The sequence below is a fragment of the Strigops habroptila genome (assembly GCF_004027225.2).
Source record: "Strigops habroptila isolate Jane chromosome 13 unlocalized genomic scaffold, bStrHab1.2.pri S16, whole genome shotgun sequence".
In the NCBI taxonomy this organism is placed as follows: domain Eukaryota; kingdom Metazoa; phylum Chordata; class Aves; order Psittaciformes; family Psittacidae; genus Strigops; species Strigops habroptila.
Genome location: NW_022651054.1, coordinates 3,640,059 through 3,660,445, shown reverse-complemented (window position 1 = coordinate 3,660,445; position 20,387 = coordinate 3,640,059). Strand labels below are relative to the sequence as shown.

General features: G+C 36.9%; 1 protein-coding gene across 15 annotated transcripts in view; it reads right to left on the bottom strand.

The window, feature by feature from the left end:
• BCAS3 (BCAS3 microtubule associated cell migration factor) overlaps nt 1–20,387 on the bottom strand; it is a 364,101-nt gene that overhangs the window by 319,506 nt on the left and 24,208 nt on the right. For 14 of the 15 annotated variants that reach the window (XM_030472293.1, XM_030472292.1, XM_030472294.1 and 11 more), the window contains one exon: nt 17,828–17,900. In XM_030472293.1, the coding sequence (XP_030328153.1) occupies nt 17,828–17,900 (73 nt within the window). Of the gene's footprint in view, nt 1–2,119; nt 2,286–17,827; nt 17,901–20,387 lie in introns of those variants that run through there. The other variant, XM_030472302.1, reaches the window with a different exon arrangement.

The following is a 20,387-nucleotide window of genomic DNA, read 5'->3' as shown; positions in this document are numbered from 1 at the left end:
TTGGGTGCCTTAAATGGAATATAGCTTAAAAATTTATCTTACAAAAGACAACTTGTTTCATTGTCAGGGCAGAAGGAACTGTTACATCAGTCAGGCCTCCTGCCTAGTGCAAGCCATTGAGTTTCACCTAGACGTTTATCCTTATACCTTGCTCAAATGCTTTACGAGCAGTTCAGTCCTAGCACTGAACAGCATGTCACATACAGAAAACAGGAGAGAGAAAAGTGACCGCAAGTCCAAGGAACTGGCTGGACAAGGTATGCCCAGATGATCCACACAGCAAGCTACTCTGGGAAGCTTTTTAACAATTACTACTCTATAAAGCATCAGACCTACCAGTAAGTTCTGTTAAAGAAAAAGCTCTTTCCTTTTAGGAATGAGGAGGACCCTGCCAGTGACACAAGTACAAGTTTCTAAATAGCAGTGCAGTGGTTAAGGTTACCCAGTAACCTGTTCTAGCTGTGGCCACTCTCTTGATGCTTCATAAAAGGGGAAGCAAAGCAAAGCAAAACAAAACCAGAGTACACAGTCCAGAGTTAATTAATTGTATATTGGAAAAATTCCTTCCTGAACCTTTACACTGGAAAGTTGAAGCATGTGATTTGATTATGATCTTTGTAGTAATATTATTAGCATGTTGAGACCACAAAGGCAATTCTGTTCTCCTCAAGGCCCCTGAAGAAGGTTTGCTCAGATTAACAGATTTCAACACTAGAAAGATCATCTTCTCTTTCCAGGCCATGCACAATATGTCCCAGAAGCTCAAAGAAATTTTTTTCTACCATGCAACCTAATCTTGTCTAAAAAGACTTCAAGCAACAATGAGTCCTCTATTTTTACGGTAAGCTGTTCCAACATTTAGATCATTTTATTTTTATGAAATTACTTCTTATTGCAAGACAGATTTTGTACATTTTCAGCTTTTATGTCTCCGTCAACAACACAAAAAAGCTCACTGCATCCTGTTATCTTTTGCATGTCTGTGACCATCCAAAGCAATCCAGGCACTAATCTGCAAGAGAGTGAAAAAGACTTTTAAACCTTAAGCTGTAAGGTTTGTTTTCCAGCCCTAGCACGTATTTGCAGTTGTCCTCTGGGCTCTCTTTGGTATTGCAGTATTCTCGCCTTCTTTATGAAGGATGAACACCAGAATGAGAATTTTAAGGAAGAAAATTCAAGGACTGCATTCTTTATTCCTTAAAACACCAGAGCAGAAAAAGGTTCATTAAGACTTTCACCATCCCCTAAAACCCACTGGCTCTCTGCATCCCAGCTTTTCACAATCAAAGCTTGCAAACTCAACTCTGTAAGTAATTTCCTTACTTTCATTCATGGTACTGAACAGATTCATTCAAAATCAGGAAAAGCAAAGCAAGATTTCTGAGAAAGTGACACTTCCCAAAAATGCGTGTGCAGCAGTGAAATACAAAGCAGCAGAGACAGTTTAAGTGTACCACAAATTGCAAAAAGCATGGAAGCACTTATTTCTAAATAAGAAAAACCTGTACCGATCTCCGACACATGTTACTAAATCTAATCCTTTAAATACAAGAGAGGAAATTATTTATACAGCACTGAAATATTTGTGTTAAATACCAAGAGGTACAAATTTCACTCTTGCATCTTCCTCAAATATTTTGATCAAGTCTATCAGACTAGTAAAAAAAGTTCTCTCTTACCCTCTTGCCTCACCATCTTCACAGTCTTATAGGCACAGAACAAAACTATTTTCAGAAAGTCATCAACTCTGAAGAAACCATTTTGTTACAGGTAAAAGACAAGTCTCAGCCTGAATACCAGAAAAAGACATACCAAAGGAAAACCACATTGTTTGCTCGTGTGTGGAAAGAAAAAAATATGGGACTTGTGTGATTGTGCCAAAGACCACTAGACAAAAAGTAGTGTAGCCATCTGTGTGTACAATACACAAGTGAACCACAGATTTTCTGAACAAAGGAAATAGATAAAAGGTGAACTAACAAACATCAGTTCCTGTGCAACATTATATCAGGTAGGCAGAACAAAGATACAAAGACCTGGGAACACAGGTACCACTCCTTTTAAAGTCTTTTGATAGTAATTCTTGAAAAGGATCAAACCAGTTGATCCTACATCTTACCAATGCTAATGTTTACAAACTGCATTAATCATTTCCCCTTCTACTTCTTCAATTTCAAGGACAGGAGTATTTTGGTTGTTATTTCATAAATAAGGCATTTCTTCACAGAGTAGCATCTGTTAGAAGGATCCAGGATGGACTCGGGAAGAACTGGGCTCTGTCTCAGTGCATAACTCAGGTTGTGGTCTGTGAGAGAACCTGAAGCTTGACAGTGGTCTGCTGGGCTTGAAGGCTGTAAACCACAGCAGGAAAACTGTCAGTATCTTGTTTTTCTATCTCTGCAGCAACATAAACCCTATCCTCCAACGAAAATCCCTTCCTGCAAGGAGTGGTACTCTATAAACCTTTCCTGCTTACAGGCAAATTTATGTTATCATAATTAGCTGCTCTGGTATAAATTATAGAAGACAAACGTGTTAAGCAACCATGTTATGTCATACCTATTTAAGTCAAAGCTATTTCCATTTTATCTTTAGCAAAAATGATCCTTAAAGAAGTTGAACTTCATTAAAGGCAAAACTTGTAACTAAATAAATTAACTTGCCGTATGATTACAAGCTTCGAACACTGTTCAAAGAATACTTAATGGTAATAGCACATTAAATGAGCTTATTGTAAAGCAAGTAAATTCTCTGCCTTATTCCTCACGTCTATCCTCATGTATATGTTACTATTTCTGTTTTTAAAATGTTCTATCCAGTCCTGTACACACCATCCTTTTCAAGGGTAATCACATGAATTTTTATAATCTGTTAACTTTTTATCCCTTTAATTAAAGAGATATGGTTAGATACCTACCTTTAGTAAAACATTTGTAACAATGTACCTTTGGAAGAGATTTAAGAGCTTTTAATAACAAAGCCAATTTTATGCCGAGGAGTTGCTATGCTGTTTACTTCTACGCTCTCTGTATGGCCAGCTATGGTCATGAATTAACTTAATACTTGAAATCCACTGATTTTGAGGAGAAAAAGCAAGTTGTTCTCTGTCTACACATATTTCAGTTTCTGTTCTATTACAGAACATTACAAGCCTCAGTATCTTCTATCAGATCCTTTTTTATTATTATTAAAAAAAGAATTATCTTATTTTCTGTTGGCTTCCAAGCTGGCTTCTTCCCCACTGCTTTATCCTTGTTTATCAGTTCACCAGCTGATACTCACTGTTGAGAGTGTTAGATACACAGACTTCTGTGAAGCTGTTCTAATTACCATCCCATGAATCAGTTGTCAAGTGCTGCTTGTAAGTGGCAAGGCCAGCAGTCCCCTCCAGGAGATCAAGTGCATCCACTTATTATAACAATAGAGCGTAATGGACATACTACACACGTGCACAGTGGCATGAACATACAAGACACTTCACAAAAACACACAACAATTTGAAAAGGTTTATTATCCATAAAGCACTAGAGGAAGAACATCGGGGCGGGGGGGAATAGGAGAATGTGTGGCACTAAAAATGCAGCAAGATGTCGGAACACTGTATTAAATACTGACTCATCACCAGAGAGGAGAGAGTAACTTTAGTAGACAATACAGAACTCTCATACCTGTGAGAAACAGTTGCCAGCCCATTTTTAAAGTTCAAAGCTGAGAATTTCAGACACATTTAAATGCATGAAGTACCATAGGCCAAATCTGCAGTCAGGTTGAACTGGGCAGTTCCAGATATTGCTATTTCTTTTTAAAAGGTGTCAGAAGCCACTTAGTCACAAAGCAATAAATAGAAAGTTTTCCCTTACAAATATTTCAGAATGTTCCATCTTCTTGATAAATACAAGATGATCAGATACAAGAACAGGGAAGAGAAACTGTATTATCAGCAAACTAATCTGGAAATTAATATAGCCTTCTGTAAGAAAAAACCTCCATACTAGCCTTCCAACATAACATACGGCTTCTGTTTCTTTAAAGAGATCAGAATACATACACTTTATCACCAAAGAAATAAGCTTCTAAAATAAAATAGAAAGCATATAGCAGACTGTAAACTGTCCTGAGTTTAATCTAAAAGTGCAACAGAGTTATATTTATGCTACTAAGAAATAAATGTGGGAAAAGAGAGAGGTAGGAACAAAGGTTTAATATAAAATGGGTGTCCACATAAAAGCTACTTAAAGTTGTTTTTTTGGTGGATTTTTTCCCCAATCAAATGAAGAAAGTAACATTAAAACCAGGCTGATGGCTGTAGGGAGATCTACCACTCTATAAATATGCTTTGCACATTCATTAAAAAAACAAACTAGTATAAAGTTTAATTGTTCCTAACATTTTTACTTAAATTGAAAGATCAAACCAAGTATAATTATGCTTAGGACATTTCTGTAGACAAAAAGCATTAACTTTCTCATCAAAAAATACTTTAAATGTATATCAAGCATTTATAGGTGATAAAATAGTTATCTGAATGGAGTACCCATTACTCTGAACTTGGTATCTCAGCATTTTCAGGGTATCTATCAACTTTATGTAATTTTATGATGCAGATACATGGATTCCTGCTATCCCTTCCTAAATGGAGTCAACTATGGGTGAAGGCAAGCCATTTCCACTCTATGATTTGAACAGGATCATACACTAAACTTGTGATTAACTGGGTACTGACAGGAACAGATTTCTCTGCTGCAGCCTCTACAACAGAAGTTGTCCTCATTCCTAAAGTTCACCATAGGTCTGTCAGCAGAAGAGATGCAACAAAATGCCTGTCACACAGGGCACAGGAAAAGATCCCGTTATTGAGAGAGCTGACAGTTCTGCATTAAATAAATGAAGATTAAAACATTCATTTCAATGTAGTAAATAAAAGAGCCTACTAAAGGGCAACATAGATCAACACCTTACCAGTTTTGCACGCTGTCATCACCTGTAACTTCGGGTGAACATTCAGGTGCTGCATGTAACAATGAGGTTACTCTCAATCACATACTACAGTTCATATGACAGACAAACCCCAGCTGAATACAGAATGGAAAGTTGTTTCCACTCTTGGGGCTGTACGGGGGAAAAAGTCTGAAAATACAAGTTTTCTTGACAGTCCTGGAACAGACATTTTGAACTGATGGAGGTCACAGATTTCTTCAGTTCTGAGTACTTTTGACAACTATGATGCCCAATTTTGTTCAATTAAATCAGAAGCTCCTTTGCTTCCCATCTGTAGTTGAGGGTCGGAAAGACTGTGTGGTACATCAACAAGAGGAAAATTTATGACTAGGTTTTATCCACATATTGGTGTTATCATAATAGATACTACAATAGTACAATAGATACTACTACAGTACCACCAGTTCAAAGAGAAAAGTAAAAGGGAAGGGGAATCCTTAAAAATATTAAAATGCTTAGCAACCTCCAAATGACTCTTCAGTTTTGGCAGCAGATGGCTCTTCCCACATTCTGCATTACCAGCGGTACCCAACATGTTTCTACTATTGTGTTTTCTGCCTGTAACAGCATTACTCACTCTTGTCAGCAGAAGACACTTTCTAGATTTATTTTGTTGGGTTTTATTTCAAAATACATGAAGCTAAATAAAGCCACACAACAACCTACATCCCACCTTTAGGTATTGCAGCATGCTGTATTACATTGCTCCATTGGATGGCATTTGGCATGCGTGTCGCTGAAGTGTAAAATATAGCACAAGCTGGCTTTTCAGCTGTGGCATGCTTTTGCAGAGAGACTGGAGTGTGACACACTTTCCACTTCACTGAGACATACCACATGTTACAAAACATTGCTGTCCCATCATATTTCCAGTTAGTTAATACAGGAAGATTAGCGGCATCTCAAGAGATTTGTTTATCTACACGGCTTACTTGACGAGAGCTATCACTGAGGAAAAGTACATCTGGAGCTCCACTTTTCAGATCAGAATCATTTTTTCTGGTATATTCTGGGCTAGATTTTGTTCTTGTGTGTAATCAAATAGTCCTTTCATACAAAAGTTACAAACCTGCACTGTCTTTGATTATTTCTGTAAATCTTGGAGAGCATGAGCAAAGATCAACTTGTCAGTAGAATACAACTGCATTTGTTAGACATATCAAAGATTAACATTTCTATGATTCAGCTCATTAAGCTTACAGTCTGGTAGATGGGTTTCCTCCAAAACTAGAAATATAGAATGAAATTAATTTAAGAGTTGTCCTTCCTACTGAAAGCAGAATTCACCACTGAAATAAATGCATGTAATTTATATTGTAACAAACGCTTCACCGATCTTCAAGATCACGCAAGAGGGACCAAATCAAAACTGTAGGAAGCTTTTGCATATCAAGAGAGAGCCGCATGTCACAGCTTAACAGAAAAGCATCAGATATCTGGGAGCGTGATGCTGAGAGCAAATTGATGCTGAAGTATCCCAGCTCCAGCCAAATTTCACCAAGCACATGTAGAACCCAAAGAGAACCCTCAGCTACCTCTAGATTTTATAAACTGCCAAGACACACAAAACTCAAAATCAACATCACAGGGTTGGGGTTTTTTTTATTCTGAGGCATTTTTTATTGACGGTACTGTCTGATCAATGGCATATCAGAAGATAGCATCGTTAATTTAGATGGAAGTTGGTTACTACAGCGTATGTATACTAATTGCATATATTTAAGGCATTATTTGTTACATTTAACAAAGAATTCTACCAAAAACTAAAAACAATCTGACAAACAGAACTCATTCTTCTGAAGTGCACTACAAAGCTTTTTGGAAAATACAGACCAAATCTTTGCTCGGCTGTTGTGTCGTGTTCCTCTGCAATCTGTCAATGTGAAAGGGCCCAGCTTGTGTGGGACTGAATATTCAAGATTTAAAAGATGTCTTTACCTGCAACTGTTAACATGGCCAAAGTATTATGAAGGACCAACTATTTTATCCTGTTGATTCTTGTAACAAAATTCTTTAGATTTCAGGTTTTTTCTTTTTTGTGTTTTACATTATGACTCATGGCTCTGACAGGCCTACTGGCATCTTCTCATCTCACATGTAAGCACCGCCAACAAAGCCAAGTTAAGCAAGCAGCTCCACGCCCGCTTGCCCCGGCATCCCAACTCCCATGCAAAACCACTTTTGGGATCCAACATTAAACACAAAACCTTGTACCAACCTGTTTTATCTAAAATAGGTTTGCTGCTGGTGTCATCAACAATATAAGCAAAGCTAAGGGGATTGTGCAGCACTTCATCACCTCTGTATTAAGCAGCCTCTGCCTCAAACTGCATGACAGCAATCATTGTAAGACATCTTTCAGTTGCTTATGAGTCTACTAAACCTTAATTGTTTATATGCAAGTATATGGCTCAAATTACAATTTTTGAGAAGCTTGAAAACAATCCTGTTTCCAAGAAAGAATTAGAGGGTTTTAGAGTGCATATGCCTGAAGTTGAGTGGAGATAAGCTTAGATCTTACAGCTAAAGCACTTGAAAAGTGCTGTGAACAACAAAGCCTCTATGAAGTTCTGGTCACATCAGGTTGGCCAAAATTTTCACAAATGCCTATTAATCATATGTTCTTATTTCTTCCCTGATTTAATTTATGACTTGACATTGCAGACCATGTTCTGCAGACGTGCAGAATCTTCACTGTAACTGAACTCACTGAAAGCTGATTTGAACTTATGGAATAGTACCTGAAAAGAATTACTGAAGGAGAAGTTCCATAAACAGCAAAACAAATAGCCTGCTTTTCTTGAAACTAGCTTTAAGTTGGAGATCCTATATAAATTGCTCAACATCAAAAAAACAGTTAGCTTAAGTTATAGCCTTTCTCTCAGTGAAGCCACCAATACAGCCACTTCCTTTACTGGACCACTTTTCATGAAGTTTGGTTATAGTTAAATGCTATTATTATCAGCTATAAGGCTGATATTTCCAGAAGGAATTACAATTGCTAAGGAAAGGCACACAGAACTACTGCATTCTCCCCACAGAAACAGTCACCTAACACAGCAGAAGCTGAAACAGGAGATACTGTCCTTCAAACTATGCAGGCAAAATTGATTAAAACATTTAGTGTTACTTTATTAATGCCTCATCTGGAAAATGAGATAATTATACTGAACAAATACTCTATTAATAATTTAAATCACAATTAATTGTAAAAACAAGTCAGTGAGCAACCATCCAAAAATGTGGTAAGGAGTCTCCTCTGGTGATATTCTGAATATATTACCAGTTAGAATTCAAAGAAAGAACGGACTAAGCAAGATCTTTTTTTGAGACCATACCTTACAGCTTTTTCAGCAAGGAGCCTTCGAAAGCTCCATTTTGAATCACTGAAGAAAAATTCGCTGCATTATGAATTTGAAATTATTTGTAAATTTAAAATTTTAAACCTACCAAAATATATTCAATCTGCTTCAAAAAACAGATCAGAACTAAAGAAAAAGAATAATATATCAGATTTTTTTAACAGATTCCACTTATTCTATTCTGTCTTTTTCCATACTTCAGAGATTTAAAAGAATCTAATCCAAACATGACTGCTTGAGCTCAGCAAACTCCCTTGATGTTTCCTCTGTGTATTAAATATTATTGAAGGAAAGAAAGAAGAGGGCAAGAAGGATTTCACAGAGACCACTGTAAGAGAAAAATGGCATTTAGTGACAGATGCAAAGTTCAAATGCTGTCAAGTTGTAGTGAATTACTCAAGTGGCAGCAATTGTGTAACAATACAGATACAAGGGCTGTAAATTGACGCAGTTTGCAATTAGCTGCTCAAACTACAAGCATGAGGTGACAGCCATTGTTTAGGAAACAACATTAAATAGCACATTTGAATTGATTGAGAACTCAATATCTGATGGTGCTCGTATCCTCAGAAAAAGAGAACAAGTTAAGTCATCCTGAAATTTCTGACTACTTTGCAATGTACTTTAAATCCTTCTTACAGTACATAACATAGAAATAACCCTACAACATTTAAGAAAAGAAAATATAATCCTCAATTGTTCGCTGGGTCTATGTCACATTGATTTATAACAGTTATTTCTAAGACAGACAAAAACACACAGATGCAAACAATTACTCTATTTTTGTAGGCAACAAGTGAGGTGGGTGGTAACTGAGAAATCTCGAAAAATCCTGTCACAATATTCCGTTTTTTCTTAAGTAACCCTCATCACACAACAAACGCTCGCCACATCAGAGACTTTCCAGGGCCTGAAGGGCCACTTTGATTCCAGACCGCTGCAGGCATTAGTGGGGACGTAATTAGGGTAAAAAGTTCAACCACAGTTCCATGTCTAGAGTGCTGCCAGAAATAAATTTCCTCTCATTCACTGGTTTCTACTGTACCCTCCCTGAGAAACATATTGAAAACACATTTATCTTTGTAGAGTTTGTTCCTCTTCTAATTAACTTTATAGCGTTTACAGTATTTAATAATTTAAAGTGGAATTCAAAGTGGCCCTGGAACCAGCAGCTCTGCCTGTAATGGTGCTGTGCATTATCTTTTCCCTGTAGTGCTTCTTCTGACAAGTTACTCAAGGAAGGTATGTGCTCCAGCTGGTTTTATCTAGCTGTGCATTTAGCAAACGGCTACTTCCTTCCCTCCATCTCCTCCCCGTATCATTACACGCACAGGGGGTTGGAACAGCAGTAAAATGAAACTATGCCTCAGCTCGGAAATCTGCTCTCCCAAACCTCCATGCTATCCCAAGGATCGTTTAGAAAAGGTTTATCTTTTTACAGCATAATAAATCAAAGCTTTAGAAGGTCAAAACTACCCGTAGTTCTCACCAACTGGTCAAAGTTTGACCCTAAATACTCATTTTCTTTCTTCCAGTTTTGATCCAAGATTAACAGTTTATTATAGTTCAAAGGTTATTTCTTACTATAGTTCACTCAGACAAACATTTGGGATATCAGAAGAACACCAGATCTTTCCTACCCTTGTATTCACAAATGGAAACACTACTTTAGTCCATTCGCATTCTAATCTGTGAGAAAAAAAAAATAATCACAGAATTACCGGTTAAAATTACTTCAATATTGCAAAATTAGTCGAAGTACATTAATATAATTAGAAAAACAAGTTATAAGAAAAAAATCAGCGTTCTGAAGAGCTCTTTCTAAGACAAAGAGCATTGCTATCTTTAGCACATAACATAACAATCAAATCGAACATCACTAAAAGGAATTTAAACTACTTTATTCAGGGGTTGTGTCTCTCAGGATCTTAAAAGCTACCACACAACCTGTTAAGACTGAACTTCTTTTTCCTACAATAACCAGTCAGGATAATGTTTCTCATCTGCTAGAACGGAAGGAAATCTTTGCAAGGCAGTTGTTAGGATAGCACACTTTGCAGTTAACGATGCTTTACACGTTTTTCCAACAGTACAAGAGCCTTTGGGACTCAATCCCTCAGAGGTAATAGAAAGGAAAGAGCTTTACTCAACTTAAAAGGTTCTGCTATATTTTTTAGGACAAAACCAGTTAAACTAAGTTTGCTCTCTAGAAATTTAAACTTACACAGCTTTGACAGTCTTCAAAAAATAAGGCTGAGGAGAAAAAAAAAATATGAATTTTGCATGGTCTTCAATAAAAGACCACAAATATTTAACAAATTTCACTAAATCTACTTCTTGGTGTCCAATACAATTGAAAAGCATAACCATCGCCCAACGCATTTGGATGTGTGATTTGAAAAAAACATGCTGTAGCTTATCTTGAGTGGATACACCCTTTACACACTCAATCGCATGATTCACGCTCTGGCATAGGCAGGCAAGTCCACAGCATAACCGCTGCATCTGCAATGGCATTCCAGTAAAAATATTCCAGGGAGAGTTACTCTGAGCAGTGTGAGGAACTGTGAACAAGAACTTCATTCATCATAGCTGATTTCCTTCTCTTGGGTGATCTTTCCAGAAAGCTTTGCTGTTTGTCTTTGACAAATCATTTCACAGCTAGCTAATTTTAAACGTTAAAAGCCACAGACACTTAGAACTGGACAGTGGATTTTAGCATTAAGCAGTTACTTTGCCAGATAAGGAACAGGGTCATGTCATTTTAAAATCTGAATGTGAGAAAATACTAACGCTTTAATGGAGTTGTTTCTATTCTTACTCATGTAAAGCTGCTTTCTACCTAAACCTTAACACTCCCACAAACACATTCCTGAGTTAAACTTGTGTTAAGATTGGTAGGTTTTAATCTACAGTAGCCATGTTAATAAAGCACGCTTCCCGAAAATGTGCTGCCAATTGATTTGCCTTGTAAACTGATCAGGAAGGTAAAAAAAATGCTGGCTAGCCAAAGTTACACATTTTGTTTGCTCCAACTCTTCCTCCTCCTTTAATTTGCCCTTATTTCCTTTCTCCTCCCATGATTAAAAAAGATTACCTCTTGCTTCTCATGCCCTTAAATGACCTCCATCCAATTCTTCAAGTCATCCAAAATTTTCCATCACTTGACATCATTAAATTAATATGCCTTTCTAAAAATATATGCTAGAAACCTCACACATGCACCAGGCTGGCTGCATCGGTTACTGATTGAGATCCTTTACTCTCCATAATGTAGAAGGTTGAAAAATCTGCCGGCCTCAAGCTTTTTAATCTTCTATAACTGATCTTTCAATTAGCTAAACTCCTACAGTTATCCGCTTATCATACATGCCTACGTAAGATTATGGCATAAATTCCTAATCTCTTATGCATCTGTATTTGGCTATTTGAACAAAGGACAAGCGCACCAAAGCGTCAAATACTTTTTGTAAGGATGGCTTAGAGAGCTGGGTTGCATTTTGAGATCTTCAAGATTCCCCCCCCCCCCCCATCTCCTGCTGAATGATTCATTAACAGAAGATTAAATAATGTTCTCCAATAACGTGGTTGTTGGGACAAATCACTTACAGGATTTCTACCTTCTTTGTTTTGCTCTGTTAAAACAGGGACGGGCAACAGAATAAAGCATTATAGCAAGCGAGGGAGACCACAGCTCATGGCTAAGCAGCTTTAGCAGCAAAGCTAACCTAAGAAATTTCATCCTCTGTGCTCATTCCCACCTTCATGCTACAACTGCATGCATTCCCAGTTGCACCTTGCCATTTTGCATGCAACTGTTTGTAAACCAGGTGACTGGAATAATCCATATTGTTCAAAAATAAACTTGGAGCATTATTTTTTACTTGGATTATTTCTGTCCTCTCCTTTACTGTACGGTTCTACAACCGGCTGAAGTGACACAGCCCAGGGATGCAGAAAGAGGCAGCGCACAGGCAGCAGTACAAGCACATGAGGTGAGTAGGAATTTTAAGTTGTCTTTGCTGCTAGTCACTGAATCACAGAACAAAAGCCTCCCCTGCCATAAGCCCACAGCTGTACTGATACAATCCTTTAGCTAGCCTAGTATGCTCTTCATTACAAGAATTCTGTGCCCTATGTAAACTGTTTAGCTAATAAGGAATACGAAAAGAAAAAAAAAAATCTTGAGAGTAGAAACAAAGTTTGGTAACTCATAATTAAGCATAATGGGTAAGCACTTGAGTGATCAGAACACTTGGCATCTGAGGAAAGGTAAATAGTAGGGTTTAAAGTCTTTAAAATGTTCTGTACTCATGAGAGGTGGTTTCGTATGTAAGACACTGCCACCACTCATCTTGGTCTTCCCTGCACCTACACAGGCTTTCCCCCCACCCCTCCTGGCATGCCCATTTCTATTTTGTCAGCTTTCTGGTTACCTATGTTGTCTACCCAAGGGCAGGTTTGCAATCACACTCAAAACCATTATTTCTTTCTTAATAATCTAAAATAAAACAAAATTATACTGGTCAATCTCCCCTTAAACTTCTCCGTTAGCTAAAATGAAGCATTTACTTAAATTTAAGATAACTATATGTTTATATTTGAGCAGAACAAAAAGCATGCCAAATGTAATTTCGACCTCTCTAGCATATTCAAAGGTGTTCTACAGATCCAGTGTGTCCCTATGGTATCAACAACTCACATGGGAAACACAGGAATATACTTGTATTTAACATACTTGGTCTTATTTAGCTATCTTCAAACTGAGTAGCTCTGAACAACACACATTGACCGGTTCTGCCAGGCAGCTCTGTGGCCAACCCTACTGCTATTTTTGAGTGAAGGGAAGGGGGGAGAAATTCGGTTCAGTTTAGAGATTGCTAATCTTGATGTTTCACCACCTAGAAAATTAATTAATATGTACCAAACCCAATTAATTCATTTTGTGAGTGTCTAAAGCTTTATCTTATCACCACGAACAAAGAAAAATGCCTCTACCAAACTCCACAAAAACTAAATCTATGCAGATGTTCTTTCCTTTTTGGTTTTCCTTTAATTTGCAAATCTTGTAATCTAAGACTGAAGTTGACTGAACCAACATCTAAACCGGCATAGTAGTATCAGCCAAAAAACACAATCTGTTTCCCATTTATGTGTCAAGACTGCATCGTTTTGGGGGCTGTGTAAACTATTGTTTTGAAAAGATTATACAGTGAATCACAGAACGGTTTCGGTTAGAAGGGGACCTTTAAAGCTCATCTAGTCCAACCCCCCTGCGAGACATTTCAGTCATTTTACTAGATGGAAAATCTGACTTTTAAAATACAAAAATGCGTTTACCAAAAGCTAGTCAGAAACTCAGATACGAGGCAGAAGTAGACATCTTCCCTGCAAAAATACTCCTTCTGGGGAACACAAGGATTGCGACTAGTGGCAAATCTCTCTCTACGGAATTTTTACATAAAGCAAGTGCCAGAAATTAAAAGTGCGAAGTTTAACATTTTAGATACTCTAGAATTAATTTTCTAAAGCAGGTTCTCAACCATGACTCTAAGAAAGAATTCAAGATTAAAATTAAGGAATATTAAAGTAATGTTAAGACCTTAATAGTGATATTCAAAGGAATTTAAGTTTTATCAGCATATATTGGTGACTACTGTATTAGGTTACATTACAGAGGAGATGCAACCCAAAGTTAGCCAAAGTCAATTTCTAGAGTTAATACATTGTTAAATCTGTTGTAGACATATTAACAAGATATTTTTAGTCCTGCCAAAAAATCTGTAATTCAGTTAAACATTAGGGGATATCCCGTGTAAACTATTGTATTTCTAAATTACCAAAGAGATCTTTCACTGTGTAAGTAACAATGAAAAAAAAATCAGGAATGAAACATAAATCTAAACATTGATTTTAGGCAAAGATTAATTTGTATAAAGTACTTTTATACCCTTTTTTGTTTCATAATGAAGGAAAGAAGTGTGAGAATATTATCAGAGACAAAATTATTCATTAATTATGTTCCATTAAAACACATGGTACATTAGAGAGATAGTGAAAAATACTGAAGTTATTTAACACAAATAATATTTGAAGTTATTAATTCATAACTACTTGAGAATTTCTGGATTCCAGATTGGCAAATGTTCTACATTAAAATGGATACCTTTCTATCCTATTTCTCTCATTACAGTCTATTTACTTTACAGCTAAAGGAAAAGAGAAGAATTTCCTGATGGTAACCACTAATGCAGACTAGTGGTCAGAACCAGGAAATCCCAGCTCCTAACTTGAACGTGTCAATATCTCATTGATATAGGCCTAAAAGATAAAATACTATTAAATGACAGTGCCGTGGATCTAGATAAAAACTCTATCAGATTTATATTATTTAATGGTTTAGCACCTTTAGCACCTACAATTTGCTTGTGGAATTTTCACACATGCTGAATTCAAATTTCTCAAAGATTTTTGTACATTTGTACAATATACGTGCACGAGTCCATAAAATCACAAAACATCATCAACACATCTGTAAGTACAATCACTCATCTATCATGCAGGACTGTGCAGACACAGTATTAATTGCTCTTTAACACATATGTATTCTTATAGTCAGAAACGTGATAATTTACAGCAGCTCCTAAACTGTAATGAAGATTTAACAACCTACTGAAAATGGATTCTGCATAAACAATTGCCAGGAAACATAATTTCAATTAGAGTATTGTCTCCAGATACAGCAGGGTCCAAAATTATTCTTCAACAGTAAGTCATGGGGCCAGCTACCAAACCTTCCAAAATGTGAACCATGTCCCTTATTTATTAATAACAGATAACAACAGAAACTTATTTGGAAACGTCCAAATTACCAGGGTTGTTCCAGGGGCAAGTGTGAGCAGAGCAACCAGAAGTCAGAAATTGTGAAGAATTACTAGTGAATGCATCCAAATGATGATCAAGGTTGAAGAATTCAAACTTCTTCTCCCTAGAATCATTCTCCTTTGTAAATGATTCTGACGGATATTAGATAATAACCTGAGTGAAATTTGACTGGGAGAAAGCCAGAGGACTACGGAAGTAGCAGAAACACTTCAGGAGGTCACATCTTTCACCTCTAAAAAAGTGACACCTGGTGTCCTAATGAGGATGGAGAAAGGGCAGGGGGACTGTGCTGGTGGAATTGCTTTCTTGTGAGACCACATATTTCAAAGATAAGGACACTGGCCCTATTGTCATAATCATGTCCAATCTCATTTAGTTTATATTAAAGACAGACAATGTAGTTTAATGCATCAGTGTAACGGACTGTGCATTGGAATACTTGGATTTCACTTTCGGATTTGCTTTGGACTAGTTGCCTTTGAGAAAATCATTCAGTCTTTTAGCCACACAGTTTACCTTTCTGTTCAAGGGGAAATACTTTAGTGTCAGTGCTACATCATTTCACTGACTATTTCACCTGCCATTTCAGTAGACAGAATAGGCCTCCTATTCCCCACACATTTTCAGTAGTGTGCTGACAGCTGCAGGGTTTCATGCTATAGCCAGCATGATCTCCAAAGCAGGTGAGGAGATGACTGTAGTGAACGGATCAAGTGCTTTGGAATAAATGCTCTAGAATAAATGCAGTATTTTCTTCACATACATGATTAAACAAGGTGTTTTATCTGTCTACAACCATTAAGATACACAGGAAATGATGTTAAACACAAAACCTCAAGTTAAGAGCGGAATTAAAATTGCAATTCAGGTTCAGAGGCCATTTGCAACACAGCTATTTTAGTGTTCTACACAAATTCTGCTTTATGCTTAACAACCATTATAGAAATGTAATCAAATGATCTATGAATGTAACAGAAAAAAACCCAAGTGTAATGCTTGAGCCCATACAAAAAGAGTGCAACTCCAGCTGAGGGCAAACTATCAATAAACTCTTAACTTGAAAGCTACTGACAAAACAGGTAATTTGCAAGGACTCCTTCAAAAGTAATTTGCAATGAACAGTAAAAGTAGAAAAATGTTTCAGTATTTTCTGTTGAACATTTACCACCACGAGCAAACTTGTTCTTTATTAAAGGGTATATGAGAGCCTGTAACACAGCCACCTCTGTTTTGAATGATGTGTCAGTCTTCTGGTCACAGTGGAAAGCCTGATTTAAAATCTTCTATTTGCAGATATTTAACTATTAATAAATAGTTACACAAATTGATCCTTTCATTTTGAAAACACACAAGCACTTTTTTTGTAGAAAAGCAGAAAGTACCAATAATCTGAATCATATTTTCATTAACTGAGTAATAGAGCAGCACTGAAAATAATGATCCTTATAGTTTATTCATTTCTCAGATACCTCAGCTTCTAAAGCAAGGGTATGAAGGGAAGTAGTTTTTTCCACCCAACATATCCTTTACGTATATAAATACACTGGATTAAGACAGAAACTCCTACAAGAGCAGTATTTGCATCTCCAGTTATATGCACTCTCATTTAGAAAAAGTTATTAATGAGATTACATCCACTTACAGGGCAGGGGAAAAGAAGAATAGTCACCATAAAGAGCTTTGCAAGTTGTAAACACATCAATAGAAAGACATTTCACACCTCTGCCTACATGGTTTTTGTTTTAAACATTTAAGGCAGGTAACATTAACATTCAAGGTTAACACAGTACTAATACATACAGAAAAATGTACAGAGACCTCGCAGTCTTCCTCCACACCCAGAGTGATTAAATTCTTAACTCAAAAAGGTGTGGCACAGAGTTAGTCTTACAACTGTATGAAGATTTACTTCAACTGTTTAGCCTTTGGATCATCGTGTAGAGGATTACCCTTGAAAAGCAAATATTTTCCTGTAGATACAGATATAAATCCTCTGCATTGTTTTTATCAACATATCAAACATCAAAATCTTTAGGCCCTCTTTTATAAGAGAAGTGATACAAGAATATTGACCAGAGAGCACAAGACCAGATTGTAAACTTATTTTTCTAACTCAAAGAAGTAGATTTAACATGTATTTTGCTAATAAACAATGAATGGCTGTAACAATGAAATTACTTGGTGCTTGTAATTCACAATTGCTGCTTGAAAGCATCTTTTAGCTACTTTTTAAGACACAGAGATTGCTCTAGACACTTCTCAATAATAATTCTGACCAGGATTAATATCAGGGCTACTCATACAATTGTGATTACACTGAGACAAAATAAACTTAAAATACCTCTTCAGTTATTTTATATCATATATATAATATATATTTTATATCTCTATTTTTTACTCCTTTTAAAACGTTTAAGTCATAGGCAAATGTGTGCTGACATGCTGAAAAAAGTTTCAAAGCATTTCACAGTGTTATCCCATGAGCAAAAAAGGAACAGAGCTTGAAAGATGTAATCTACTGGAGTTTTTTGGATGACATTACAATTGATATATAAGCCTTCATTCACAAAAAACATTCTTACCCAGAAGATCCAATGCTTTTGCACACACCGAGAAGAGGCCGCTTCTCAGAGAAATTATCACATTTCTGAGCACCTAATAAGAGGAAACAAAACAAAGAAAAAGCAAATCACTGTGTTCTGTTTGTGTTACCTTTCAAAGTGCAGGCGTGCATGCTGTGGGGGCCCAATATTTTGGAAGGATATTGAATATATAATACAAAACTAACAGCCTGTACAAGATTAGTGATAGAAATACAAATAACAGGCAGAGTCAAGAACACTGGAAGAACTGTTCTTGGAAGTGATGGCAACGAGTAACAAAACAAGTAGCAAAATCTGGCCAGGATTTTGAAGTTATTTTCCTACACCTTTCAGTTGGGGTTAAGGGTTCTGGAACTGCAACAGGTAATTCTTGCTCACTTTTCATTGTTTTAACAGAGTTGTCTGTAATAAGATGGTCACCAGCTCTGCATGGGTTTCACATATTGGTTTCCGATTTCTTCTACTGAGGCGTAAGCAGAGTGTAAGAGCGTTAACCGTAAGAGCGCAGCGTAAGAGCAGCCACACTCTGGAGCACATGGCAAGCTGGCTGCCAGCGTTTGCACAAAGCACCAGCCATGCTTACAGCCCATGCCCTGGCCTAAGAAAATACTGGATTAAATTCAAAAGAGTCTTCAATAAGTTCTGCCACCAAACGATTTAAGCCTTTAAGAAAGCGATTTCCAGCGAGACGCAGGCTATGCCTGCTGTTCACTCAAAGTGAAAGCACAGCTCTTATGCCAAATCCCATCTCCTTTTCAGATCAGCTTCACCAGGTAACACCAGCGTATCCCCGCAGCAGAGTTTGGCATGGGCTTGTCCTCTGCTCTAATCAAGGGGCTGAGGCAGTTCTGCCTGCCATGGATCCGTGCACGCCGCCACCGAAGCTGGCAATGAAAACCAGCCCTCCGCCTTCCCAAACTGCAGTCACACCTTCAGTCAGAGCCATCAAACTGCTAAATATGCCACACTTCTTAAAATGGGGGGGGTTAAAAGTTTTGAAAACTTTGTGTTATTGCTACCTAATAGAAATAAAACTGAGTAAAAAAAAAATCTCCACTTGTGAATAATGTTTTACTAAATTCCAGGGTATGCTTCTACCCAACATAAATAATAGAATAACCACCACCACCACCACTACTCATTTTCCTTCAGCCTTTCCTATTTTCTTTCAACCTCTGCCTTTTTAATTATCTATCTATAGGTATTCATGTGTATGGTGAAAAATGGAACTGTATTTTTTTTCCTCCATTATACAGCAAACCCTTTGATCTATAAAGAATATTAGTGATACAGTGTGTTCAAAATTCAATTCACAAATACGGGTGTACTGCACTAAATCAATTCTTCAGGAAGGCACAACAATTAACAATATACATTTTCACATAACAGACTCTGTTAATTATTAATAACTCCGGTACATGCAATTAATTTGTAACAAAAACTGTTCAGTGCTCTCATCCGTACAACGAGAAGTCTTCCCTCCTACACATTTGGGTATTTATAAAGTCGAATGGGTCCCATCAATAACTTCAGCATCAACAATAGCTTTACAAGTAACCTAAACCAGCCAAATATATTTTCCTTTTATTCCTATTATTTCAAGGTCTTTTATGAGTCACACCTGTACTGTATGTACTGACCTGTGAATTGATAAATGAAACATACAGTCTTCTTAAGAACCTGGAAACCAATTTGTTTTCTTCAATACAAGTAACAGATGAACTCCATTTGTTTCTGTTCACTTAGCTAGTCCCTCAGCATTAAGGGTGAAATGCTGACTACCAGGAGTTCTGACGTTGATTTAAGTGGAGCCAGGATTATACCTTAAGTATTTAACAACAGTTTATTCTCTTTTTTTTCAACCAGGATATATTAGAGACATGATTTCAGATGTTTCTTTATGGTCTAGTTCCAAGTTTAACAACTAGTAAGGGGGAACAAGGGGAAGAAAGGTGGTGGAGAGTACAGGGAAACAACTGCACAAAAGGAATGCCTGTTTTTAATACCTACAATGCAGATTTGCAAAATTTGTACAAGAGGTGCTTAAACTTCTGATTTCAGTCTGTAATGACCGAGGGCCTCATTTAAAAAAAATCCATTTGCTACTTCAAATACATACTCTCAGAATGTAAATATTAATACTGTAGAAAAGGATCACTATTTTGAGGACTCTGCAGGGCATTAAATCAGGTTAATAGCAGCCCCATTCATGAGATTGCAAAAAGCAACATGTGTTGTTCTCTGCAATGCTTAATGGAGTCCGCAACCCTTCCTAGCTCTGCGGTGGGGTTTAATCTCCCAGGTTATGGTGGATTAATTTTCATTTGTAAAATTGTGTTTATTTGCATGTGTGATGTGCAGTGACACTGCACACACCTGGCTCCACACACAGTGTTTAACAGAGTGCAGCAGGATGATTGAAATGAAAAACAGCCAGCTAAATCCCTCAAATACAAAAAGTACTGAAATCCTGTTGCAAAGTCTTTTTCTTAAACTCCTTTTATTCTAAATCCTTTTAATTCTGTCATATAACACTACA